This window comes from Falco peregrinus, chromosome 2, assembly GCF_023634155.1.
Source record: "Falco peregrinus isolate bFalPer1 chromosome 2, bFalPer1.pri, whole genome shotgun sequence".
In the NCBI taxonomy this organism is placed as follows: Eukaryota; Metazoa; Chordata; class Aves; order Falconiformes; family Falconidae; genus Falco; species Falco peregrinus.
The window spans coordinates 81,536,899-81,564,127 of record NC_073722.1 but is presented as its reverse complement, the minus strand read 5'-3'; the positions used below and the strand labels follow the sequence as shown (position 1 = coordinate 81,564,127).

Sequence of the window (27,229 nt, the reverse complement as noted above, 5' to 3'; positions counted from 1 at the left end):
TCTAGTTACTTAAAGCTTTGGCTTTCACTAGGCAGGTGGGAGGAACTCTGAATTATTTTTTAGGATGCAGTACGTACTACTTTGAACTGTGTTCACTGCAGTAAATCTTGTCTGACATATATCTTGAGTTACACTGACAGTGCATCTGAGTCAGGAATTACTTGTAACTCTTTAGGTGGTTAGATAACCTATTTATCACCTATAACAGAAGATTAATAGAAGGACAAGAAATGTTGACAAAATAAAAGATTTAGTGTGCTTTTGCTAATGTTGTCTCCTCTTGGGTCTCTTGCAAATCCTGATCATGTTTGCAGAAATCCAGAGAAAGCTTTACCTAGACCATTATGAAATTCCATTGGTGTGGTGCAACATTTTGAAAATGTTTTTTCCTCTAGTCAGATAAAGACAGCTGACTGTATAGCAAAATGGAAGGGCAGGAGTGACAGGGAAGAGATATACAAATTGATTACATTCGGTGTGGAAAATTAATGTGCTTCATTCACACTGTGTTTAAATGGGGAGGAAGACCAATTTGTCATTTAGATTACTTTATGATTTAACAGTGGAAAGAATGGAAATGAGATTTTTTTCAAAAAAAAAAGCCTGAAAAATGAAAGCAAGGGAAACATGGCATGCTAGCCTGTTCCATGATGAACACACTTAGTGAATTTGCCTTTTCTTTTCCAAGTGAAAAATTATGCAGGAGCAGAGTTTGATTTTTTTGTTTGTTTGTTTATGAATGAGTTTATTATTTGCTGTGAGTTGTTCATTTTAATGAATTACTGCTTTAATTTTAGGTGCTACCTGTCTAAAAGCACTCTAAGTACTCTATAAATTGGCAGAAAAGAGAGAATGACATTTTTTGGACAGGAGAACAGTTTTCTTAAGATTATCAGACAGCAATGACAGCAATTTTGTGCATTCTTTTGCAGACCTGTGGAATTGGTTCCTTTTGGTCCAATTAAGATAACCTAGGAGCTCATGGTATTTCATGCTGGCAGCTAATAATCCTCACAGCCAAACGTCAAATCAAGGGATTCACTTGGTCCAACACTTTCCAGCTATGCTGTTTCTCCCTGACTAAGCTCCCTGTAACAGTGAAATATAGAAATGAGATGTACCCAGTGAACAGGGTAAGAATTTATCTTTGTGTAATCATCATGAGTCCAGGTATGCTTTCCAGCGAAGGGCAAAATTTTAACTGCCTTTTCAGTCATTTCTCACCAAAAAATAATGCTTTTGGAATATGCATTGTCTTTCTTGAGCGTATTTATATGGAGAAGATATTTCCCCCTTTTCTTAGGGAGATCTGTTCAAAGCCCAAAAGCATTTCTGTTCTGCTGCTATACATCCGTCGCAGGAAGATAACAGTATGGGTGTTGGGCATCTGCATTCATTTAGTTCACAGTGCATAGAAATCACATCACAGTGGTAGTAAACGTCACAGTCACAAGGCAATAATAGCTCCTCCTGATTTTGTCAGTTAAGGGGCCTGTAGGTTCATAAACCTGCTCTTGAAGCACATCTGATCACCTTTACTTTTACCGTGGTCTAGACCTCACTGAGGATTGGTCTTGGGGTTCTCCAACTGGGTACTCCCTTTGAGTGACAGTAAACTGCAAGGTGTATTCCTGGCCGGCCTAAATCAGTATCAAATCAAAGCAGCCCCCACCAGCCTGTGCCTGGTGTAGACAGCAGGTTTTTAGCACTAGCTGGGTTTTTTTTCCAATAGATTTGCTGCATTTTCACTGCTATGCTTATTAGCACAGACATAACTATATAATACCCAGGAATATTAGAGAACAATAACAGTTTCACATAATTATGTCATTTATAGCCCTTAAACGTTATCATACATCGTCATCAGTGTGCCCGTGCCCCCATATACGCGTCTGTTTTTGAAAGCCTCAGAGATATTCCCCCAGATCGCACATTCGTTAACAAAGGTAATATTTGACCTGGTATGTTTTTAAGGAAGACTATAAAAACTATTTGCGCTATGTTACGGTAGCTAAACCCTTTGTCTACATTTAATGGCCAAAAATCCTTGAAAATGTTATTAGGTACTGAAATACAGTGCCCATCTCAAATACGGGGTCCACTGGAAGAGCTCTGGTGATGCAGAATTACTGCAGACTCTTTTCCACCGGTGCTGCTCCTAAAGATGAGGCTCGTGTGGCTTGAAGCACAAGCAGGGACATGCTGATTCATTCTTCTCCTTAATTACCTTCCTTCAACAATAGTCAGCAGTGGAAATGGGCTGTCCAGGTCCTGTGGTAGGGGAGCAGTTGCCAGCTGGGTGGGGGTGCAGCACCGAGCTTCACAGTGTGCACGAGACTCCCGCACAGTACGTGTGTTTTCTACTTCACTACAGCGGCGTAGAGGTTGGCCTATTTTCTTAATTACCAGAGGTTAAAGTAGATTAGTGAGAGGCAGGTTAGGATAACTGCTGTTTTTTCCAATGAGGGTAAAGGTTAGCAGCTATTCTCTTTCATAATAGTAAAATTTTGACCTTGTATGTGAAGGAAAAGCTAAAAACCTGTTGGAATCTCCTTGCTATCTCTGCCAGTAAGCAGCTTAGATGGTGGCTAACCATCTAGATTGTAACGTTGGTTGCTATGATTTTGCCAAACTAAACCACTTTAAGAGATGTTTGTCTGTAAGGGAAAAAAAAATCTTCATTTAATGAGAAGAGCAGGACAGTCACCCAGGATAGCTCTTGTTGTTTTTCTGAGAATCAGCCTAAATGCAAGTAGCATATGAATGTCTACAAGCTGTAGCCATCACTTTTCATACTTCCCTTCCTGCCTTCTAACTTTTGCAATGAACAGGCCGAGGGAAGCGAGGGAAAGCAGTTCAGTCATGGAATTAAAGACAGCGCAACATTACCACCTTCTGAAGATGCCTTACTTCTGAGTGCTTAGTTTAGCAGCATCTCGTTATTTTAATCCAATAAGAAATTCATCTCGTTTATATATGTATGGTGTCAATATACCCTTCAGTGAAGGAGGTGGTATACCTTAAACTACTGGCAACTTTATTTACTCATTTTGCATAGTTGTTATGGTGCAAAGCTTAATATGTCAAATGCAATTTCTCAATCAAGCATTGCATTATCAGCTAGTTTTTAGCATCATTTGAATGTGCCTTAAGTTAATATTTTGAACAAAAAGAAATACTGAAAAATAATTCTAAAAAGTTCTCAGTAAAATACTTTTAACTTTCCATTTTTACATATGTCACTCTACAAATTTTCAAAACTGAACTATTCTGTTTCTGTTTAAGAACTTTTTTAGTATAGGAAATGTAGAAGAAATTTACAACAGTTTTGATATGAATTATGCAAAACCTTTCACAAAGACTTATTTTCAGCTTAGCATTTTTTATTTTTTCCCTAAAAATGTTTTTTTCTTTTTGCTAATTTATTGCATTATAAGTAAACCTGCTATTTAAGAAAATCCTTTAAAGAATTTTAATGGATCTTTGGCTGATATATGCACAGTGTTAGCATAAATTTCTGCTTGGTACATCTGTGCGCTGAAGGTTGTAGAAACAATTCTTTGCTAGAGAAATATGTGCTGGGTATTTAGAATACTGCCATGTAAAACAAAAGCATAAGAATGACTGCACTGTTAGAGTATTATTTCATACAGTTTCACAGTGAGCTTTCTTTAAAGAGAAATAAATATTCTGTGAACTCATTGTGTAGGGGTATGTCTGTAAGCATATATTACACACACACACACAAATTTTGTATATATGAATCAGATAATCTTCTAAAAGCTCGTGTGCTGTGTTGTCCGGTGTACACGTGATTTATAGAGCAAAAGCTCCTTTGGAGCTTTGAACTCATTCCCCTTAAACAAGCAAGGTCCTGTTCGTAGGCAGGATTCTTTAAAGCGCTCCGCTGTCGAATCTAAAAAAAAAAATTAAAAAAAAAAAAAAATTATCCAGGCTCAATTTGTGACTATAAAGGGATTCTAACTAAAAGGATTTGGCCAAATAGCTGACTCCCCTCCCCTCCATTTTGAGATAGTCAAAAGTATTGCCCTGTAATGAAGGCCATTTATCTACCAAAGGACCAGACAGCTGGGAAGAGCTGAGTGTGTCAGTTCTGTATGCGTGTCTGAGCAGCTGAAACTGCAGCTATTAACCATGTAGTGCTGTACTACAACTTGTCAATAAATCAGAATAGATTTAGCAATTTATGGCTTTTTTCTTTGTAGTGGAAAGTGGTTTTTTTGTTTTTTTTCATTCAACTAATTTCTAAGGTATGTAAGCAAATTTTACACTCTGTATAAGTTCATCCCTGTAAATAGTCAGGCTGATGGGTTAAAATTTTGAACACTTGTGATCATGGGGAAAATGGGAAACCAGAGTGGAAGTTCTCTGCCTCTGACTTGGTTTATCTACAGTTCAGATAACTCTGTGTTTTGTACCCCTAGCTCAGTTGTCTTTGTACCACATGTTTTTCAAAACCTTTATTTACAATTTATTTTCTATAATTTGTGATAATTATGATGTACGTGATAGATAAATACAGCAAAGGGCAAGGATGGACAAAATTCTGATTTGGTACTAATGGCTGAGCAGGATATTACAAGTTATCTGGCCCAGATCTTCAGGAGATGTTTAAGCAGTCAGCCAACGCTCTGTTTCAATAGCTGTCAGGCACTCATGTCTCTTTGAAGACTCTGATTGTGAGTTTAGGTAACACAAATTTATTTTAAGCTAATTTCTTCTGGCTAAACAAATAATGAAGAGCAAAATTGCACCAAAGAGCATTCAAGTTGATGAAAACCATGCCTTTGGTTATTTTCACTGGACTTTAATTCCATTTGAAGTTTGGTTTTATTCTCATTACATATTTCATGGTTGTAAAGCTAGAAGAAGCCATTAGATTATTGAGTTCAAGCTTCTGTGTAATGTAAGTTCTTAATGTCACCGTGTTATTTATACATTTAGCTTCTGTACAATGAAAGCACAAATAGAATGTATAATGCCCGTAGTGTTCTCCCATAGAAGTATTTCCACTAAAGAATACTTCTATTCTTTTCCAGTTTGCAGTGTCACTTTATCTGAAGGTCCCAGTGGAGTTTTAGGCCTGTATTTTAGCTCTTAAAATAATTTTAAACAGTTATGCAAGTGGTAGAATAAAGGCACTTGGGTACAAAGCTTAGTTGTCCAATTTCTAAATAGTTTAGATGCTAAGCCTGTAAAATAAATTATGTATAGCTTGAATGTAAATGAACAAAGAATACTAGTTTTCCTTTGGGAATTATCTTTAATTTAAAAAGAAAAGTGTGGGTTTTATGTAACTCTCAGCTGGGAATGCATTTTTTAGCAAAACAGCTCTTCAGTGTTTTGAAAATGTAGTTCTGCTTAAGCTACAGGCTCAATAAGAAGTCAGCATATAGCCAGTTCCCATTTAAGAGCTCAACCCAACCGAGCTTGGTTGGCTTAGTAAAGAAAAGGCTGTAAATGGAGTTCTTACAAAACGCATTCCAAAAAATTGTGTGCAGGATGGAGGCTGTGGGTATTTTCTTCTCCCCTGCAGTCCCATGGGGTATGAGGTGCTCTATGGGCACCACCGCAGACATGAAACCTGGGGCTTCTACACCACGAATCCGGAGTTTCAGGTTTCTGTTGGTGTTTATGGGCTCTTGATAGATATAGATATATATAGATATATACAACAAAGGAGCTTTGTTCTGTTTTTTCCATTATTGTAGAATCATTTACTTAGGGCTCTAGGCTACACCATGGAAGAACAGCGAAGCTGCTGGGTTTGATCCATAGCTGTTTTGCGTAGCCGTTGGGTTTTGCTCCCCCCTGCCTGCAGGCTGGGCAGCCCCGTGCTGCACAGTGGCCGGGCTGTCTCGTCTCGGGGTGCCTGCCAGGCTCTCTTGGGGTGCCTGCCGGGCTGTCTCATCTCGGGGTGCCTGCTCGGCTGCCTCCTGGCCTGCGCCAGGTGCCGCTGCGCTCCGAGGAAGGTGGCCCTGCGTCCCTCCCTGGCCTCTGTGAGACCACCTCACCTCACCCCACCGCAGGGTGCCCCCGGCCCTCTTGCTGCCCCAGGAGTGGCGCGGCCACCGCTGAGTGAGGGGGTGGGCTGTTCCTCGGATGTGTTCAGACTCTTCTGTATGCACGTACCCGAGGCTGCCCTTCTCGAGCGCTGAGTTTCTAAGCTCTTAACTTCTGTTTGTGTGGCACCAGCAGCTGTGCTGGTGTGGCCACTTCTCTATTTTGAAATAACATTTCTCAGACTTCAGCTTCCCTGCCTTTGCATACCGGTTTGACACTTAGGACGTTCAGTAGGGCTTGGGTGCTTTGCTGTGTTCTCCTGGGCTGGGGATGGGAGTTACTCTTTGCTGTGTTGAACCTCCTTAAATTCAGGTGTTCAGTTAAGGCTTCTGCTCACTCCAGAGCTTTCCTGCTTGCACAGCAGCGCTTGCCAATAAAGCTGTCACTGGTTTGGATGGGTGAATGTTTGCCTGATATGATCAGGAGTCTGTCTGGAAGAGGGGAGGGCCACCGAGACATTTGGGCAAGTGTCACAGAAGAAAACCATCAGATTGCGACACTAGGATACTGATCCCTTTTTGCAAAACTGCAACACGAAAAGCTCTGTATCCCATTATGAGGTAACAGCAGTTCTGGGAACCACCTCTCTCAAATCTGCATACAGCTGTAGTTCTCGTTTTCCCAGATAACGCGGCGATCGGCTTCAAAGGGGCAGTGAGGAATGGAAAAGAGGAAGGGCTGTGACTTTTATTTAACACCTGCCTCCTAGAAAGTGTGTCCATGAGTGTCTATGCTGTGCCACATGCACGACTCCAGAGTACTCAAAACTGTTCTCTGAGCCTCTTAACTGTGTAACTTGAAAGAGTTATCCTGGGAACTTCGTGTGCTCTTCATGCTGGATGTTTTCAGCTCGGGTTAATTCTGTTAACTTTGACTATCTGGTTGGCATTACATACAGACTAAAAACTACTCAGCTCATAGAAAGAGCACTGGTGTTTGTCTTAAAGGTTTTGTCGTGTGTAAAAGGGAAAAACTCTTATTTCTATTGATTCACCTTCAGACCAAATAGCAAATTCAAAGAGAAATAACTAAGTGAAGAGAAATTACTAAGTGGCAGAAGGGAACAAGGAGCGTGTTTCCCGGGCCTCAGTCTGAAAGGTCATATACCCGGCGTCTCGTGAATGTCAAGTCTGAAAATGAAAAAGCGGTGTAAATAAACCAGTGCCTTTGCACTGCTGGTTGGCACGTTCCTTCACTAGCTCTTGCTGTCCCTCCTGTCAGGATCTGTCACTGTGAGGGAGATGATGAAAGTCCCCTTATCACACCGTGTCGCTGCACAGGGACCCTGCGCTTTGTCCATCAGGCCTGCCTGCACCAGTGGATTAAGAGCTCGGACACGCGCTGCTGCGAACTCTGCAAGTATGACTTCATAATGGAGACCAAGCTCAAACCCCTTCGGAAGGTATGGTGCTTTTGAATTTAATTATCCTCAAATGTCAAATGGCCAGAACAGCTGTGCAAAGTACTGGCACAATTAAAGAAATATCTGCCTGTCCAAAATGGCTTTGTATTTACTGCTGTTAAATCAGTCCCGGTGATTTTATTTCTACATTTAAGCTGGTTAATTTACAGCAGCAGAGGCTTTTGAGTAGACTCTCTTGCAAAACTCATGCAATATAAATGCACAAGCAATAGTCTTTTGTCTTTTGGATTTTTATCTTCAGCTTTTTGTTAGTGGCTTATCTGCCTGTTTTGAAGCCAGAAAGTAACGGTACTTGTCACATTATGCTCCTGAGTAACACAGGCAAGTTCACCCCAGTAATTTTTATGCTGAGCCCATAACTTCTGGTTGAGAATGATGCTTATACCAATGTGGAGGGAGCAATTATGGAGTAACATAGTCAATCAATTTAGCTGCATCTGTTCTAACTGTTAGACTTGTGGGCAAATTAATCACTCATACATTAAGATTAGTTAATGGAATTTAAACTAAATCAGGACAACTTTGCATCCTGAAAGTCAAGTGTATGTTATCTGCATTCATCTGTTTTCAAGGATAAGTCAATATAGTGGTACGTAGTTTGTCAATATAGGGAAGGTGAAGCGTTTGGTAAAACATATGTGGGTTTTGTTTTCTCTGGAGTGAAAAATTTCTCCTCTGATTTTTCTCTAAAAATGCTCTCATTCTTTTGGGGTTTTGTTGCATCTTTAAAGTTTGAGTCAATTTAACAGGGCAAGTTTTGATTTAAAATAAATTTCAGTGGGAGAACCCTTGAAAAACAGGTAGAAACTATTAGCTCATAACTAGGATATGCACGTGTAACAGTGCATCAATAGTCATTTTGATGGCAAAAGACGTTTTGTTTTTGTCAGCCTTGCACAGGTAGCAGCAGTTCAGTGAAAGGAGAGCAAATGGAATTCCTTTTAATTTCCCATCTAGAGAAATTTTCGAGTAAGTCCCTGATGATAAACCACGTTGAAGAGAGAATTGGGATTGATTTGACAAGCAAAGCTTGTGATAGGAAAGGACACAGTTCTCAAGTGCCAGGTAGATCTTGCCAGGTAGGCTGGAAATTAAAACAAATGTAAATAAACTAATGGTTAAAAATGTAATTATATTGACTTAGGTTTTGGTAATGGCAGATAGATTTTAACTAAGGTGACAGGAAGGAGATAATTGTATAAAATCCCTGGCCTGTAGCATATCTTTGGGGGATTTTTTCTGTGTTTATGTTTCTATTTTCAACACAAATTGCTTTAACCTTCCATCTAACAAGTATGGTTGCAACAGCTACTTCCCCAAGAGAATATACAGATATCAGTATTTTTAACAAAAGCCTTTTCCTGACTGTGTTAGATAATAGAGCAACTTATAAAAGATGGAAACAAAAATTATGGCATTCAAGGAGAAAAGGAATGAAAAACGTGCATAACTGTTGGTATCAGAAGTAGGCACTTTTAAATGTCTGTGTGTGGTCATTGCCACCCACTCTCCCTTTTTCTTCCTAATTGAAAGGAATTAATGGAATACTGGCAGACTGAGAGTGGTAATGCAATTCCTGCAAGTCTGTAATTTCTTAACTGAATGATTACCACCTTACTCATCCTTGGTTCTCAGGTATGGTTTTTTTATTTCTGACATGAGAAAGATAAGTCTCTTCTTCCAGACACGATATTTTTGTTTCTGCTCAAAGCAGTACTCAAAGGCAGTTTATCTGCCTGGCAGTAAATGCTAGCAGCATTCCCCCCCTTCAAATGCAGTGCTAACAAATATTTGTCTGTATAGTATGGACAGCATCTAATTATAGATCCTTTCTTATAATGTACACCCGTTTCAGAAGCTAAAATCAAATCTTTCCAAAGATTTCAAAGTTAAAATGAGTTATACTTTTTGCATCTATAGCATTCGACTGTATCACCCTTCATAGGTTATACTAAACTAAATACATCATCCCTAAATAAGTGTATGCACTACCATCACCATTGTTCACAAATTTATGAAACACTGAAGAACAGTGGATGAGAGGCTGTTTTGTAAACCAAGAGTTTTGACAGCTGCAGCGAAGGCAAGGTAGGGGAGGAAAGGGTGATCATCAAGAGACCTGCAGGGTACGTACAGCTGACTGGTAACTTTCCACTCAAATGTCTTCTATAAAAACCACTGGAAGTGTGTTATGTCAAGGCCTACGTATTTTGCAAAAATGGAAAGTTCCGGTGAAACACTGTCAAATTCCTTGCAAGTTTGTAAGCAGCCCGGTAGCGCAGCTGCAGGGCATTCCCCAGGAGGCCAGGTTTTCAGAAGGTGGCACGGATACTGGTTACCTGTGGGACAGGCAGCTCCTAAAGCTGAAACTCTCCACAATCCTGTCGTCTTGATGCAGGACCTGAAGAGCACTAGAGACTCTAGGATTTCCAGACCTTCTTGAAGGCTTTAGGTGGTGCAGAGGCTTGGCTCAGGAGAGCCTTCCATCTCCAGCACTAAGTCCAGCCTAGCAGCAGTGAATTAAAATTTCCCAAATCTCTGCAATTCTCTGATCATAATGGCAAGGACATTATGAACAGTGGCAGTTATATCTGGAAATGATGCAATTCTTGTCAGCTTTGCCATCTGCCAAGTGGAAACAGCAAAATTGACCAAAAAAATGTATTTATTTTGCTAATAAATTTTGAGGCATTCTGAAAACAAATTTCATTTCAGTGTTTACTAAATAAAAGACCACAGGTCTAGCTCCATCAAAAGAGTACCTATTCAATTCCATAAGAAACTCACTTTATTTAAAAAAGGGTAATTATTTCCCCTAAAGTGAAAGTTTCTGCCCAAGTCCAGAAGATGCCATTTCCATGACCATTAGACCTGGATTTGAAGTGACATTCTACAAGTGAAAGGGTCACATTTCTCAATCAGTTTTTATTTTTAATCTTTACCTCACTCATGATGTGAGATTCTAAAGTTTGATTCTTGACTGTGCATTGCTCCATTATGATTTTTATCATAATACATTTGCAACTTCCCAACCGTTAGTCTCCTGAAGGGAAAAAATTACAGACACAGGACTTAATTACAGGTATCTATGCTTTTTGCAGTATCACAAAAGCAGAATTTAAATGTAAAACAAATTATTTGATTCAACTGGTGAATTACCATGTTTATTCGTGCCTCAGTCTGTCATGCGCTCTCAATGTTTCCTAACAGTTTTTTATCAAAGTCCAGGGGTTTACAGCAAAATCGTTTCAATATCATGTCATATAGCTGTTAGCACCCATAAATGACAATGTCCAGCATACTAAGCTAACATAAATCAAGATACCTTTATTAAATCAGTAGGCTCATGCCAATATGCAAGTTATTTAATTGCAGAATCCCTGAAAGCACAAGACATCAAATAAAACTTAGTTTAATCGTTTTAGTGAGTCTTAGCATTGAAGTAATCCTTTTAAGCATTCATCAACAGGCATTGCACGTGTTTCATGTACTTGAGCAGGTCTAATTACTTGGCTAAATATAAATTTAGAGGTTAAATATTACGCATTGCTTAGTGTGTCTGTTTTATTTCTCATGTCTGTCCATGGTTACAAATAATGCAGTTGCATTTGTAACTTTACCTTTCAGCATTTGCAATCCATAATGCAGAATTTCTCATTTATGTAGTGACTTTATTTATCATGGAAGGAATTAGAAAGTGGCAAGAAGCTTGTGTGAGTTCCTTATTGAGCTCTCTCAGGTAATAGTGTCAGCCTGAGAAAACCACTTCATCTTTAAAAAGGATGTATCCCGGTAAAGTAGCACCTGCATTTCATATTTCTTGAATTTGGTGTTTGAAGCATAGTAGAAACAGGAACTGAATGAAAATACTGTGAGTATGAAATGGATTAAAGTGTCAAATTACAAGGTGCTTAAAATGCAGAAATGTCTTCAAATGGAGATTTCTCCACAGTGTGCTGCTATACTTCAAAATACTTTTCATATTTAAATTTTGTTGTCCATCTAAGATGCTGGTATCTGATGGAATGTTTTACTTTGATGCATTATCCCAACAGGTTATGCTGTGGTGTCAGATACGTCTATTTTCTTTCCTGATTTTGTTTTATATTTGGAATTCTTTTCAAATAATGTCTTATTTATGAGGCATAAGCAGTATTCCACAGTGTTACCGTGTAGTTACTTTTGGTCATTAAGGAAGAGCAAGTGAATTTTTTGTTTAGGGAAGCATTATGTACCAGTTGAGGTTGATCTTCTTTCACATAGAAAGGGTATCTGAATTAATCCCTTTTGAAAATAGGGGATTGGGAGTGTTCGTTTAGAACAGAGTCATAAGTTTCTGTCAAATTAAACAGAAGCAAAGCCAGTCTTAAAATACTGGTAACGGAAGAAACTTTATGTTGTTTATTTTGAATTGTGTGCATGTATCTTCTAAGTGTTTGATCCTCTCTATTCGTATTTGCTTATACAGTGATAAATAGTACTTCTAAATGTGGTAATAGGTGCCTCTCTTTGGGTTTTACACCCTTGAACTCTGTGCAACTTCTTGTGTACCCAGCTGCTGCCATTAGAGAAGGAAGGAATGCTCTCTCTCCGCTTGCTATCTTATATTTTATAAATAACCAGATGTAATAAGAATGATAAATGTCCATGCTAGCTTTAAATCTTATATAGGATTAGAGGTTTAAGTCCCAGTTGGAGATAACATGGTTCACAAGTGTCCAGAGCTGGGTATTTGGGTCCTGGCGAGAAGTTACAGAACAGGCTAGCTCAGGTCCCCGTACAAAGCCAAACGCAGTTCAGGCAGGTGAGTGCCCTGCGTGGCTGGATTAGTGATTAACGGGTTAAATCAGTTTGGGGAAGGTTTCAGCTATTTAGTATGACGCGATGTAACTATTGGATCAAAAGCAAATACTTAGGTTTACTATAGCAGGTTAAAGATAGCCTGTTCGCAGCAAAGCCAAGGGTCCGTAGGAACTGTGTAACCGGTTAAGACAAGGTCTGAGCCAACAGACAACTTGTGGGTGATGCCCAGCTGTAAAGCAGAGAAATGGGCAATTCCACAGGCTCCTTAAAAAAACCAAACACGTGAATCAGCTAGGGAAGCAACAGAAGACAGTCAGAATGCTGCTTTGAGAGCTTTTTTGTCTATGACAAAAGGAACATCTAAACTGAACCTCTAAGTCCCATTTCTCTCCCAGACATAATGTTTCACTCTGGAGCAGGGACACATCTGCTTCTGCTCATCATTGGACTTAAAACTCCATAGGATGCTTTTTTTTTTTTTTTTTTTTTTTTTTTTTACAAAACAGTTGTCAACTGCAGTACTCTAAATCCAGTTGTTCATTCCTAGTTCTGATTAGTTCTTAGCTAATGTGTGAGCACGCCAGATTCAGCTCCCTTCTCTGTGCTCAATGCAGCCATATAAAAAGAGTAAATCTTAAAAAATATAACTGCCTGCAGGAATTCATTCACAACTGGATGCTTTGTGGATAAATCTTTTTCTGTAAAATCTGGTAGCATGCATGGTGAATTCAGTGATGGCAAAATATGTTGAGGGTGTTGATTTATTTTGGGTTCAATGCTAGCTGGATAATTCCTATTTACATTCCTTATTTAAGAATATGGTGATCACTGCCAGAAGTGGTATAGTCTGCAGAGACATCTTTGTCAAATCCTACTGTGAAATTAAAAGTGGTCGCCAGAAGAAACCTCTTCTCCTGCCAGAGCAGACTCTCAGAACCAGAAGAGACCTGCAGTCTCGCAGGAAAAAACAGAAACTTGGAGCACTCATTACTGCACCACTTGCTGTTCACTTCTTATTGCCCTGCGCTGTGAAGTATGAACCACCTGACTTTTTCATCATTTTTCTAATAAGGCTCATGATAAGAAGCGATAGCTAATATTGCATAGGTCAGGTAATGTTGACTTGCTGTGGGATTAGTTCCCTTTTAACTCAATTTGGTGAATACTTTGCAGTCCTTAACATAGAAGAAGAGCCTACATTTCCTTTTGATTTCTGGTGCAGCTACACCGTGTTGTCAAGGCAACCTGCTCTGGTGTTATCTTTCTTCCAGAAAACTGTCTCAAAACATTGCTAGCCTCAAATCATTTCTCGTAATATGTGGGGTCAGATACTTCACCAGTATGCACAAAGGCACAAAGCTATTACTTTCTTATTGGCTATCATGTCGTTATGGTGAATAACCTCGTGCTCAAGGGAGAATGTGTATATTAAAGCTTTTAAAGTAAAAATAATGCTATAGCATTTATATCCTGTTGGGAGGCCTCAAGGATGCAAGGGGCTGCTTTGTTCAGATGATTGTATTCCTGGCTTTTGAGAGACAGTAGCAGAGCATTACTGCTAATTCATCTGTATATAGATAGCGTGCTGTAGTTTGCAGAGTAACGTTGTCTTGCAATTTGTGCCCTAACAAGAATAACGGATCTTAGCTTTGTCATGGTGGTAGAATGTGGGTTAGCTTTCCATCTCCATATTTCTTTGTCTTCCATTCAACGCAACTTTTGTTTGTGCAACTGTTCCATTTCCCATGGGCTTCTAACAAGAGATTCTGACCTCTTGTGCCTCATAGCTTGAAACCGCCATGACATACCCTTAGGCTTGCAAAAAGTACTGTGAGACTTTGCTGGGGCATCCCCACGTGCAGCATCCTTCCTGGAGGCGGAACAAGATGTTTTGATTGTCATTGCTTTGAACTTGTATTCTTTTATGAAGCAAAGAAAAAAAAAAATTACACCAGAAATCGAAACAAACCCTGTTTCCTCTTCTAGTAACCAAATTTGCTACTTCTGCTGCTCGGTACTATTTACAAAAGCAAAGGGAGTTCAGGAGATTGTCCAGCTCTGGGTATTGGTGGTGTTACGCGCTGGTCACATCCTTCTGTGTTTTCTGAAGCTGAAATAAACAGTTTGGTCTGAGCTGTTTTCAGATGCAACTTGAATCAAAAGGTTTTGCTTCCATCTTACTTAGAGGGTCCCACCCCATCCTGCAGTTCTAATTTTTAAAGAACTTGAGGTCTCCTTTTCATTTCAGCCCTTTCAGTGTTCCATTTGACAGCTCGGCCTCGTCAATAGTTGTAACAGAGGAGGGGCTAGGTAGCTGAAGCATTGAAAATAATTAAGAGAATCTCTTGATACTGGCTTTATATCTAAAAATGTAAATGGAGTGATGCCCTGACACAAAATGTATAGCAAGTAATATAGAATTTAAAGAGCATAATCAACCCAAGCATTGACCTTCACCAGTCATGGACTTCTGTAAAAATGCCATTTTTACTGTTTAATTTTGAAGCTGGGGATTTTACCACCTCTAATGGGAGTGAGCTGCTGTTCATGAGCCGATTGATGTATTAATCTCTCACATAACTAACACATACAATTTCACAGTGGTTATTTGCCTCACATGTATTTTGCCTGGGACCTATTGATGTGAGAATGACCTGAATTAATTCGCAGGCTGATGCTTGCTTGGTGGTGGAATGCATGCGAAAATGGCTTCTCTTGAACATAGTGATGTTCTCTTGAACATAGCGATACGGTACTTGATCTGATTTATGATCAAATAGGATAATTATCAATTTAGTCAGTATATTTTATAATTTTTAGTGTTAATTTAATTTTATTCCTGTATAATTTTATTAGATTTACTTGAGGGGAAAAAAAGAGAAGCTTTTCCTCCAGGAATTATGCAGATCTTTATTCATCTGCTCCAATTTATATGTGGCAAAATTGGAATGTATGGCATTTGTTGGAGGTCCTTCAGAATGAATAGCTTCCCTCAGCACTTAGACAGAACACTAGGCTGTAGTTTTGTGTTAATTACTGTAGCCTTTCCTCAGCACAAATTTCCTCTATTTCATTTTTATTTAATAGGATCAAAAGAGTCTCTCTTGTAGGAAAATTAAAAGACGGAAAAGGTAGCTGTACCTATTCATTGGGAAATTGGTATTCTTGCTAAAGTCGTATTTATAGATAAGAAAGCACATCAGCGCCTTTTTTTAATTTTTGTTAGGTGGTGATTCAGACATATGCACATATACTATATATACATAGTTGCAAAAATAAGATACATCCAGATATGTTTCAACAACAATGTATTTAAAAGGTTTTTGGTTTACAAGGACGTTTGAACCAAGCTTATCTCTGTAATGATTCAGACAGATTTGGTCAAGGGAAGCTCAGAAGCTGAATTACATTTCCCATACAACATAGGTCAGTTGCTCTCACAACTTCAGGAAGAAAATAATGACCATAGGAAAAGAATTAGTGTTCAGGTTCACTTTCACTATTGATTTAGTGGGTGATGGAGGGCAGGGTGTGTGAGAATTAGCAAGAGCATCTTTGATCTATCAAAGTGAAGGATAGAAAATGAGATAAAAAGACATGCAAGATGTTCTTGAGGTTCACCCAACGCTACCAAATGGCTGCTCTCCACTCAGTGACTTTCAGATGTGGCTGCCTTCCCTTTCCAGTCGACTGTACTGCTCTTCTCACAGGACTCCTCAGCATGCAAAGGTACCGTTGTACCCTTCCTCCCTCCACTTGCTGCTATACTTCTCTCCATTCCTCTTGATGTGATGCTGAAGGGCCTTGGGCTGTAGCAATGTAGTGCACGGTTCTGTAGGCCAGATTGTACAAGTTCTTCAGGTAAATGGCTTTAGGTTTTTATTCTGTAAGATACAAATTAGAACTTTAAAGAATTTTGCATATTGTAAAGAGTGTTTAAATTACTAATGTGTCAAATGGGAGAATCAAGGATGTGATCAGCAAACAAAAAAGACCCAAGTGCATTTAGTACGAGGCAGTAATAAGAATGCTCATGCTTGCACTGGTCTAAGAGAAGGCAAAGAGGTGAAAATTATTTTCTAGGTGGAAGGTGGAGTAACTAATATTCTGTTGTAACTCCTGGAGAAGACACTGTACATCATTTGTAATTACAGCTAAATAAACAGAAAGTATATTTGTTGATTTAGCTTTTCAGGTGTCACCAGTTTTGTTTCATCATCTCTAATTTCAGAATGCATGCTTCAGGATACTTCTCAGCAGGCTAGAGGATTTGATATCGAGGAAATTAAGCAGTGTGATGAATACTAAAGAGAAAGTGATTCAAGTAAAGACTCTTAACAAAACTGATCGTGTACTATAACCATGTCATAGATGACATGTTCTAAGGGAACAGTCCTTCAGAGAAATTTCAATTTAATTGGACAGGACAAAAGAAAATGGAGAGACATACAAGACTATGTAATGGGTTGTTGATCTCCAGCATGTTGCTATATCCACCTTTCTCTCTAATTGCTCTTCTTTTCCTATTTCTACCATGCTATCCCAGCCTTCTGTCCACACCCATCACGCTGAGACCAAAATGCACTCGGATGTGCAAAGGGAGCCCATGTAACTCTGGCGCAGATTGTAGGGAGATGGTTTGCTATGGCTGCTGTAGTGGAGGAAGGATGAATGGTTGCTCTGACCCCAGCACGATCCATCTCAAATCCAGCACCAAGCACGTGTCGTGGTTGCTCCTCTGTTGCCCATGGAGTACATACTGCAAATTGCAGAACCCCCACCTCCTTCGGCTGGAAAATGAAATCTCAGCTTAGCTGGCCTTGCAGCAAAATTATGATCTGTGCTTTGTGGTATGGTAGTTTGGTTGACTGACTTTAATTTTAATGTTTTTTTAATGTATCTAAGTTATTGTTTGAGAGCTGGACTGACTGTGATTTAAAGGCATTTGCTACTTAGTGACTGGAGGAAAATTTCATGCCTTCGGTTAGGTGTGCTGCTCTTTAGAAAAGACAGAGTAGGCAGAGGCAGGAGACTAGAAGTGACACACAAACTGTAGAATTTTGATACATAGAATGATTGTAGAAATACTGTAGAGAGAGCAGATAATGGTAGCATCTGCTTCTGTTATTGCCTGTGGTAAAAGTTAGTGGAGACATAGATTCTACCCCTTTTTTTCCTTACTTCTTTATGGGTTGCCCACATGTGGCTTGTTTCTTGATTGTTAGGTAATAAAGGCATATGTCCAGGCACCTAAAGCAAATCTTTTCTAGAGTTCTAGATGTGTGCCTCTTGTTCTTGGGACCAAATGTTCCCCCTAGTTTTGCATTATGGTGATGGCTCACTCCTCACCAGCGGTTTAATATTTCACCTGCGGTTCATCTGTCAGGATTATCTTTTTAGATAAGGTAACTGAAGTGTACTGTGCTAGGAGATAATGATCCTTTTCTTAAATATAATGTCTTACAAGGCAAGTAAAGAAACAGCAGTTGTAAAAGAGAAGTTCATGATAGTACCGAAGGCTGATTGTGTAGACCTGTTGAACAAATAATTGGTTAATGTTGTTTCAGCATTCAAAGAGGATGATTGCAAAGTAAATACTTTGTAGAGTACTTTTGCATTCCATATATTGATGTAAAATAACTTCTAGCAGATGGGAGCTAGGAAGAAGCTCCCAATATGGAGAGATTACGCTATAATTACTTGCTGTGGGATTTCTTTCAGGTTTCTCTGAAGCATCTGGTGTTGGCCTCTGTCTGAGACAGAGTGCTGGATGAGAGGGACATGAAGCCTGGCTATTCCTGTCTTTCCAAAGCATAGCAATTTTTTTGTTTAGTCTGTGCTGGGATGATTAGGATGCAGGTACTGAAGTTCTTCTAGTTGGTAAATGACAAGTATTCTCAATAGTACTTCCAGATTGCAAAAACAGCTACTTCATTTTAGAAATTATCTTCTCAAATTACTTAATACCCCTATATTACACGTTTTAAGGGTCTGCTAATTGATGACATACACAGCTAAAAATCGCATAAGTTTGTGAAGCGTGCCACTGATTATATCACTCAAGTCCAGCTCTTTTAACTGTCACTTAAAAAAGAAATATAGCACTGTCTTGATTTTGATAAAACTGAATTATTAGTTCTTTGCAAACATTAATCTTAAGGTGTTAAAGATCTTTTCATTGTGTAGTTCTTTTATTACTCTAGGCATGAATATCCCACATAAAAGTGAACTAAAGTATGTTTGTCTTTAGAAATGCACATATTCCTGGTTCAGTTTTAAACTTTCAATAGGTGTTTTAAGTTGTACCAGCTCATCTAATTGAGATAACTAGATCAAGGTAAGCTTTGTGGATTGATACAGTTGTATGATGTCCCATATGACATGGGATTTTTAACATTTATTTCATTTTTGTGTTCAGTGGCTGACGTAGCAGAGTCTGGTCTTCTGTTCTTCATCCTTACAAGAGTTTCTTCTCTGGGTCGTATCTTATGACAAAAGCCAATGACAAATATATTTTCTGTGTTTTCTGTAAACCTCCCCAGTTCTTCCTCTCTGAATATCTTCTATATGTATTTGGGGAAAACAACATGGAGGAGGTGTTCCCATGGCCCAAACCCTCCTTTCTTCAGCCCTGCCACGTTCTGCTGGATGGTGTGAGGGGCACCCCTCGCCTTGGCGCAGGATGCATGAGGCACGCCTTGTCCTGCGCCGAGGGGCAGGCGCTCAGGCACAGCTGTAACCACGTGTTGTTTGGATGGCACAGAGTGGCCCAAACCACGTGTTGTTTGGATGGCTCAGAGTGGCCCAAAATGCTTTTATTCAAATTACAAGGTTTGAAGTCTCATCTCTCATCCACACTTCAAATCTGCGGGAGGCTATTTTATTCTCCTGATGTGTGGAACCCTGTTGTCCTTTATTACTATTATTTCTTCCTCTTCCATCCACTGCACAAATTCCATTCCTGCAGGCTCCTGTTGCAGCTGCTTTCCTCCTGCTGGTAGGTTGATAGTAGTGAACTGTCTGCTGTGGAGCCTGAGCCAATTAGTACTGCAAGAAGTGGCCAGAAAACCCTCCCTAACCCACAGAAAATAAATAACTCTGAGCTACATGCTCAGATTACGGGCACATCTTCACTTTCGGCTCACTTCTTCACGCACTGCTACAGTTCTTAAGAGTGGTTTTCAAAAGTGTTGGCTAGATCTTGCAAGCCTGGTTTGAGATCAGAAAGATGTTTTTCTGTGTATCCCTAGTCTGTGTGCAGAGTGCGGTTTCTACAACAGCCCCTAGTAAATAATTTTAGCCTTCATTTTGCAAGCATGATGATTTCCAGGTAGAGGTTGTCTCAAAGCCTTCTTTAGATTGTAGAAAGAATTTGGAAAACATTGCATGATGACTTTAGCTGTAGGTGAGAGCAGAAGGAAGTCCCGGCTGTGGGTGTTGTTTACATTACATTTGTGGTCATTTTTTTGCTAAATGATGGATAGGGCGAAAAACATCAGAACGGGGGAAATATTTAACGTCAGCAACGTTATGCCCATACCTGATACCCTGTCAGGCCTCCCTATGTGAAATTTTTAAAAATAGCGTTCCTGAAAATACCCAGGAGTTAGAAGTCCAAGCATTCATAGCATGTTGCAAAGTAACCCGTTAGCTCCCCCTTCGATTTGGCATCCTCAGTGATGAGCCCCTGCAGGACAGAGACCTTCGGTTGTGAAGAAGTGAATCTGCAAACCTGCAGAGATGGGGAGTTGCTGCAGGAAATCTGTGTAGACAAAAACCCGTGGCCAGCGTGACAGAAGATGACCGTTAGCAGGAGGTGACATGCTTACACAGAATGGTGGGTGGCAGCAGGCGGGCAGTAGATCTGCAGCCTGAAGGTGGGGAAAAGGAGCGTAAGCAGCAAAGCTTGCAAAGGGCCGTTACGTGGTGTGGTCATGGCTTCTGTGTGAGCAGTGAGAACTTTGGGTTCTGCGTTGGGCCATTATGAAACCACTTCGCAGAAAGCTTAACGTACAGGACAGAATTAAAACTGCAGATTTACTTCTGTTAAGAAGAGAGGCTGTACTGGGATTTCTTCCCCACATCCACAGACAACCTGTTTCAGAGGATATTAAAAATATCCATATTTATTTGTTGCATATTGATTAACCAAGCTTTTATTAGAAGTGACATGCAGGAGGCAAACTTTGGTCCTTTAAATAAGTACCGGGGATTTTCTCAGACTGTGTTACGGTAAAGGGAAGTGGTTGGGAACATATTATTTAGATGTTCCCTGCGAGTAGGCTATTCATTTTTTTTCCCGTTTTTAAATTCTTTTTCTTTCCCCAGAAGACTCATGACTGCGTTTTGTAATTGCGGCAGCGGGTTATGAAATCAGTAGCTGTTCCCTTTGAGTTTCAGAGCAAGTTTCTCCAAGAAACAAACCCAGAACAGGCGGTGGGACCCTAGGAGAGGGCAGTTTGGCCAGCGGTGACGGCTGGCACACTGCTCCCTGCAGCACAGCACAGCCCAGCGGGACGGGCTCAGCACACCTCGGGTTCCAGAAGTAGCTGTAAGTAGGAGCTGGGTTGGGGGGGGTGGTTCTGATCCTATTTACAATCCGGCATCTTCCCTTTGACAGTTCATTCCGGCTTCTTGGTACACCCTGAAGCAGGTAGGCAGTCTCCCACCACCCTCCAGTGGTTTGCAGAGCGCAGTGCAAGTGCGACGCTCAGACACCTTACTCAGAGTAAAATAAAAAGGGGGCTGCGGGTATTTCAGGCTTTCTTCTTGGAATACGCACTGTTGCATCGTGCAGTTGTTCGGTGACCGGGTAAAAGGCGTTGTGGTTGTTAGGTGTTGGGGAGTGCTCGAGCACACCTGCTCCGTGGCGCACAAGGATGCTCAGGCGATTGCAGGACATTAAGCCATCTGCGCCTGTGATGATTTCCAGTCTGTGTGTGTATTGCTGCCAGGATTAAGGAATCTGTGAGTGGTGACAGTGGGATGTACAACAGTGAAGGGGTGCTTCGGAGAAGCCTGGGAAAAAACTAGTGTGTTTGTCTATCAGTCATTTGCAAGTCATTATAAATGTCTCCTCTGCCTGTTAGTCTTCCATTTCTTTCTCTCCTTCCAGTCCCTATAGCACCTTAGAATTGACATGTCAGTCTCCAAGGAAAATTGCATCTGGGCACTTACTTCTGTGTTATTTTTCTGTTCTTGTTAGCATCTGATATTCTACCCATGGTATGTCACAGTGTCATCAACCTGATGGCTGTACGTTTTTTAGATCACTGATGAAAATAATAAAATATTATGCAATTTATTTTATCTTGCGATCGTGAATGTAGAAAGCCATGAGAACTGCAGAAGCTTCAAAACACAGCAGGGGTGACCCTGTCGGGGGTTAAGGCGGCATTAATGTGCTGTGTGGCATCTGTAGCGCGTCACGTAGCGCCTGCCAAGCACTGCCCACCCAGCGTCAGGCCGTATCAAGCCCTGGAATGTAAAGCGCAAGTAAAAGGGGTTGATGCTTTCGCTGCTCAGTATATTGTTGTCTCGTAGCCTTTGCTATAGAGTTTCAAACAATTTTTATATCACGTAACTGTGCTTTTATTCAAGCAAGTCTGTGCTAGCATTAACGGTTAAACTTTTGATTTAAGCATATTGCAAAAATCCTAAAATAGTGAATTGCACTTTCCTGCTCCAGGGCAACTTAAACTGCTGGCCTATCTACTAACATCACTCATCTAGTAGTGTGACAGTAGTCACATAGTACCCTCTGCTCACCCGAGCTAAAATACATGAGTAGGATGGGGAAATTACCTCAGCTTCCACAGGGATCACCAGGAGCAGAGCACGTTTAACTGGATCCCCCTTCTGAGCTCAGCCCACGGGGACCTGAGCGGAGAGGGGAGCAGGCCCTGCAGCTCAGCCAGGCAGAACAGCAGCACAGTTTGGGAGACGCCAAGAGCTGTGAGTGCTCCTGAGTCCCCTGACCCCCCTGCGCCTGTCTGTCGCTCCTTGCTCCTTTCTTGTATCCCAGCGGGCAGTACCAGGTGCTCTGCACCATCCTCCAGCTCCGCAGCCACCCACGCCCTGGTGGCCTCTCCCCATCTCCTGCCAGCCAGCTTAATCCTAGGGTGGTGATGTGCCTGTGGGTAGGGGGGACACAGGCATGCTGTCCTGGGGGAGAAGCGGCGCCAGAGGGAGGGAGCAGAGCCTTGGCTTGCTTTCTGGCTGGATTTGATCATGGGATGTTAGCAAAAAAAGGCCTGCTTTAGCTCATTTCTGCTAGCTCCCTCTCCTCATACCTTTCATGTAAATCTCAGCTGAAGTTTGTGAGCTTGTTCCTTTTACTATCCTGGGTGTTGGTTTTGTCTTCTTTTCCACCTACAAAATGTTCACATTTAGAGTAACCAGCATTTTTCTTTGACTTTAGAATTCCGTATGAAAAAGCTTTATTTGACTGGGCGTTCAGATCAACACGCTAAGGCTTTTGTGTATGTTACAGAGAGTAAAATGGCTATAATGAGACTACACGACAATGAAAATTTAGCACAGAATCTTCTCTCCAACAGACCAAAAAGTATAGCGTCAGAGTTGAGATGTCAGAGAATTTCTATTTAACACAATTCGTTCTTCTTTTCATTCAATGTTGATCTCTCACAAAGCATTCACAGGTGAGTGAAGGGTTAAGGTAAAATCCTTTTTTCCATCTGGACAAAGAAAACTTTTTCTCTGGAAAGCAAGCCTGCTGCAAGGCTTGAATTGAATTTTCACTGCAAAAAGGACGTAGGTCTCCAGGTCAAATGCTGTGTAACCTAGTGACCCTAACGGTATTGTAAGACTTGTGATGATAACGCCACAGTCTGTCTGGTCTGACCACTGAATACTACCTATGTGAACTACAATTAATATAATGTTCTGGTGTTTTATTACTTTTTGTTTATAATGCCTCCCATTTTTCCAGACTACCATACAAAACCCAGCAAGCTTAGTTTTCACTCCTAAGCAGATGTATCAGAAACTGCAACAAGGCATCAGCTGGTAAATAAACTGCTAGCTCTGTCTCCTTGTAATTACTCAGGAAATATTTCAGTTCTTTTGAACAGTTATTTAAGCTTTGTGTTTGTAAAATTTTGGCAAGGACTAGAAAATGCTACAGAGATTGTGTTTTGAGGCAACAGCTCTGATACTTGCAAGTTTTAACTGCTTTGAAAGACTGAAATTTGTTTGGCCCACCGTGTATTGCTCTAAAGCTGGGGGCAGGAAGATGCATTTCTGAGTTAGCCCTCGTAATGACATTTTATTGCTGTGCCCTGGTCCCAGTTGTGCCCGTGCCCCAGTCCAAGCTGTGCCCGTGCTCTGGTCCCAGCTTGGCGTGGGTGCTAGAGCACAGTTCCATCGTGCACCTCCCAGCCTGGCTTGTGGTTCGCACTTGTTCCGTTCCACAGATGCTGGCGATGGGCTTCGGGAGCTTCATCGGAATTGAGGCGTTTTGCTCTTAAATGTCGTATGCTTTCATCTGTTTCTAAAGGCAAGCATTTTAGCAGGGAAGGGTTTTATTTTCAAGAAATGCTGAAAAAAATGTCTTCAGAAGCGAGATTAAAAAAAAATCGCCTTGAGAGTCGCATTGTTTGAACGCAAAGAATAGCCTATTTCATCTTAATATAGCCTTAAGGTAGGACTTAGTGCTGTAACTCACAAACATATGATGGATTTAGTACCACAATTCGCAAAGCTGTGCCTGGCAGATCCTTCCTGAATTGCTGAGGCTATCTAACTGCTATCACATTACAATCATTTCCACGTAATCATATTTTCAAGTTTATTGAATTTAATCCTCAATGCAGTTGCATTTCTGATGCCTTTGTTTACAGGAAGACTGTTCTACAGCTGCGTTCCTCTAATTTTAAGCAGCTGAGAACAGCAGAGAATAGTTTAAGTATTACAAGCTAGCATCTGGGTTTTTTCTTTCATCACCAGAAGTGTCCATCAGGTAAAGTTACAATAAATACTCAGCTTTTTACCTGCCTATTAATATATTACAGCTGCAGTGCAACGGAATTACTTTAGATGTCATTCACAAGCAGAAAGAAACAGAACAGAACTCCTCATTCCTCTGAATCTGTGAAAACGAGAGCGTTAGAATTTTACAGTGACAATGCACATACTACTGTAATGTGTGTTGTAAAAATGAAAGGATTTATTTTATTACGGCTTGGGGTTTTGGTAGAAAGATCCATAATGGTCTAATCAGTTTTACTGCAAAATTTTCCAGTATTTTTATTTTTCAAAAATTACTTATTATTATTGTTGTTGTTGTTGTTATTATTGTTATTACAGTGGGAGAAACTACAGATGACAACAAGCGAGAGGAGGAAAATAGTTTGTTCAGTCACATTCCACATAATTGCAATTACCTGTGTTGTTTGGTCATTGTATGTTTTAATTGATAGAACCGCTGAGGAAATTAAACAAGGTAATGATAACGGTAAGTATCTTTTACATTCTTCAGTCTTGTTGATAATGCAATGGATGGCTTTGAAAGGCAGCTATGTAACATTTTACTGTTCATAGTAACAGCCACGTTACTGCTCTTCAGTACCAGGTCACTGACACATGGCCACATCACATGCTTTAATGTAAAAGTAATGAATGCAGCAGCGATAAAAGCTTATGTTACGCCCCTGCAGTGACACCTCTACTTAGTGTAATCATTACAACAGCTTAACTAGCCTGCTGCTTATTCCTAGGTTAATCTCCCATTACCTAGATATTTCTAAAGCTCAGACAAAAAGATGGGTCAAGTTCAAACAGCTCAGTACAAGTTCAGGTCATAAAAGAGCAGATTTATATATATTATCCACTTGAACCTCAATGTCCTGTAAAAGCACTTTCCTCAAAAAGCTTCCCAATATGAACTTCCAAGGGACCACGTTCCAGTGTTAGTCCTTCATGTGGCACTTAAGCAGCCTGGAAAGCCATTCCTGCATCCTTTCAAACAGAATTTCACTGTGAAGGTCCATGTTCCAGCTGTGATTTTTGTGAGGGTGGTCAAACACTGGAACAGAGAGGTCATGGAGTCTCCATCTGTGGAGATCCTGAAAACCCAACTGGACACGTGTTACAAAACGCATGTTTAACATAAGCAGGTTTCTTTTTGGACGATACTTGCCACATCTGGAAACTACATTCCAAACTGAAGTACTGTTTTCCATTTCAAATCTAAGTCTGTTCGGTCTTAAATTTAGTCTTTAAATACAATCGTGACGATGAAGAGGATTAAAAGCTTTTCCACTTTGCTCCGAGTTGACTTGAAGCACAGCAGAGGCACAAAGGTCTCTAGCTTTGTGCTGTACGCTGAAGTTAACAGAAAACAAAACAGGTGGAGCCTGGTGCTTTGCTAGTTAGATAAGTATTTGATGATACTCCTGATGCTTCCCTTTCTTGCCTATGAGGAAAATATGTAACAATTCTCAGTAAGTCACAGACAGATGTCTACCGCAGTCTTGTTCTGCATTCTTTCGAAAAGGGCAACCCTCTTTTTCATCTCACAAAAACTGGCCCTGAGGACAGGACTAGGAATGGCTTTGAACTTCTATTTATGAATGCAACTACATCACCCTGCTCATTAAAAAGGGAAAAGGTATTTCTGTGGATTGGCTGAACTTACACAACAGAACAGCTAAAATGAATTTTTGTTGTTTATATAGAATGCATAAGAATCACATTAACTAATCCTGGTGAGCTAAAAAAGTATTTACAATTTGTATAGAATTCAGTGTTTGCCAAGTGTAACAGATGATTCTCCACATTTAAAAATGGACAGAGAAATGCCTTGGAGCTACTTACAACATACGTGTTTGTGAAGAGAACTCTTTTGCCCCAAAATTTGCTTGTTGAGGGTGCTTTTACAAAATCAAACATGTATTTGGGGGTGGTGGGGAAGAGACATACATGTAGTTTGCTTTTCTCTCCATTATCTCTGACTAAATGAGAAATACTGGAAAAAAGAAAAGTGAACGCTGGAGGAAAAACACTTTATAAGCACATTTTGAGGAGGACAAAAAGTGAAAGCCTTGAATGATACTAGTACTGTTTGCTAATATTGTGTAAGTTCAAAAATCCCTTTTTTAAATGTACCTCAAAATATTTTAAGGGAAATTTTTTTCCTCTCCTTACAGAGGCATATGAGGCATATAACTAAAAGTGTAGGCCTCTTAATTGGTAAACTTGTCACTGGTCTATATAAAAGACAATTTAAAATATATTTAAAAGTATTCTAGAATGTATATGGCACCAATGGTAGGGAATCAAGTTTCACATAAACTGGCTCTGCTTGAAGAAACAGGTCTAGGCTTAGCAGAGCTTTGTCTCTCCTAACAAAGCCCGAGTCGGTGAAAATACGGCAAAGCTGGAATATACTGAAAGATACAAAATTCACTGGGCTGCACCAGTTGAGCAAAACATGATGTTTCCTGTATTACCACAGAGTTAGCAGCAGCACATGTTTACTGGTAAGAGATTGAAGAAAGTCTGAAGGAAAGCTGATAGCCTCTTTCTGCTGGCTCCACGCTCCAGCTGTGACTTACTGATCCCAAGTGTCACTGCCCCACTCATGGGACTCGGATGCAAACCATACTGTTTTCATAATCAAGAGCAAGAAAGAGACAGTGATATTTAAAAGTAGTTACTAAAGGGGTGGGGGGATTGGGGAAACACATCACTCTTTAACACACCTTAGCAAAGTATTCTTTGTTACTTCTTCTTGTCCCAGATACAGGGGATTTGAGAAAGGCATGACAAATGTTTTATGAACAAATTTAACTAATATAAAAGGATTTGTCCCTGGCAAGTTCAACTAACCAGAGTAATAGTGATTAGGGAGAAGCAAAATTATTTACATGGTCTTTGCATGCTTTCATTTTGCTGCAA

General features: G+C 40.3%; 1 protein-coding gene across 5 annotated transcripts in view; it reads left to right on the top strand.

Annotated features, from left to right (window-relative positions):
- MARCHF1 (membrane associated ring-CH-type finger 1) overlaps positions 1–27,229 on the top strand; it is a 257,958-nt gene that overhangs the window by 219,342 nt on the left and 11,387 nt on the right. For all 5 annotated transcript variants that reach the window (XM_055794490.1, XM_055794491.1, XM_055794492.1 and 2 more), the window contains 2 exons: positions 7,306–7,486; positions 24,638–24,785. In XM_055794490.1, coding sequence (XP_055650465.1) covers positions 7,306–7,486; positions 24,638–24,785 — 329 coding nt within the window. The remainder of the gene's footprint in view (positions 1–7,305; positions 7,487–24,637; positions 24,786–27,229) is intronic.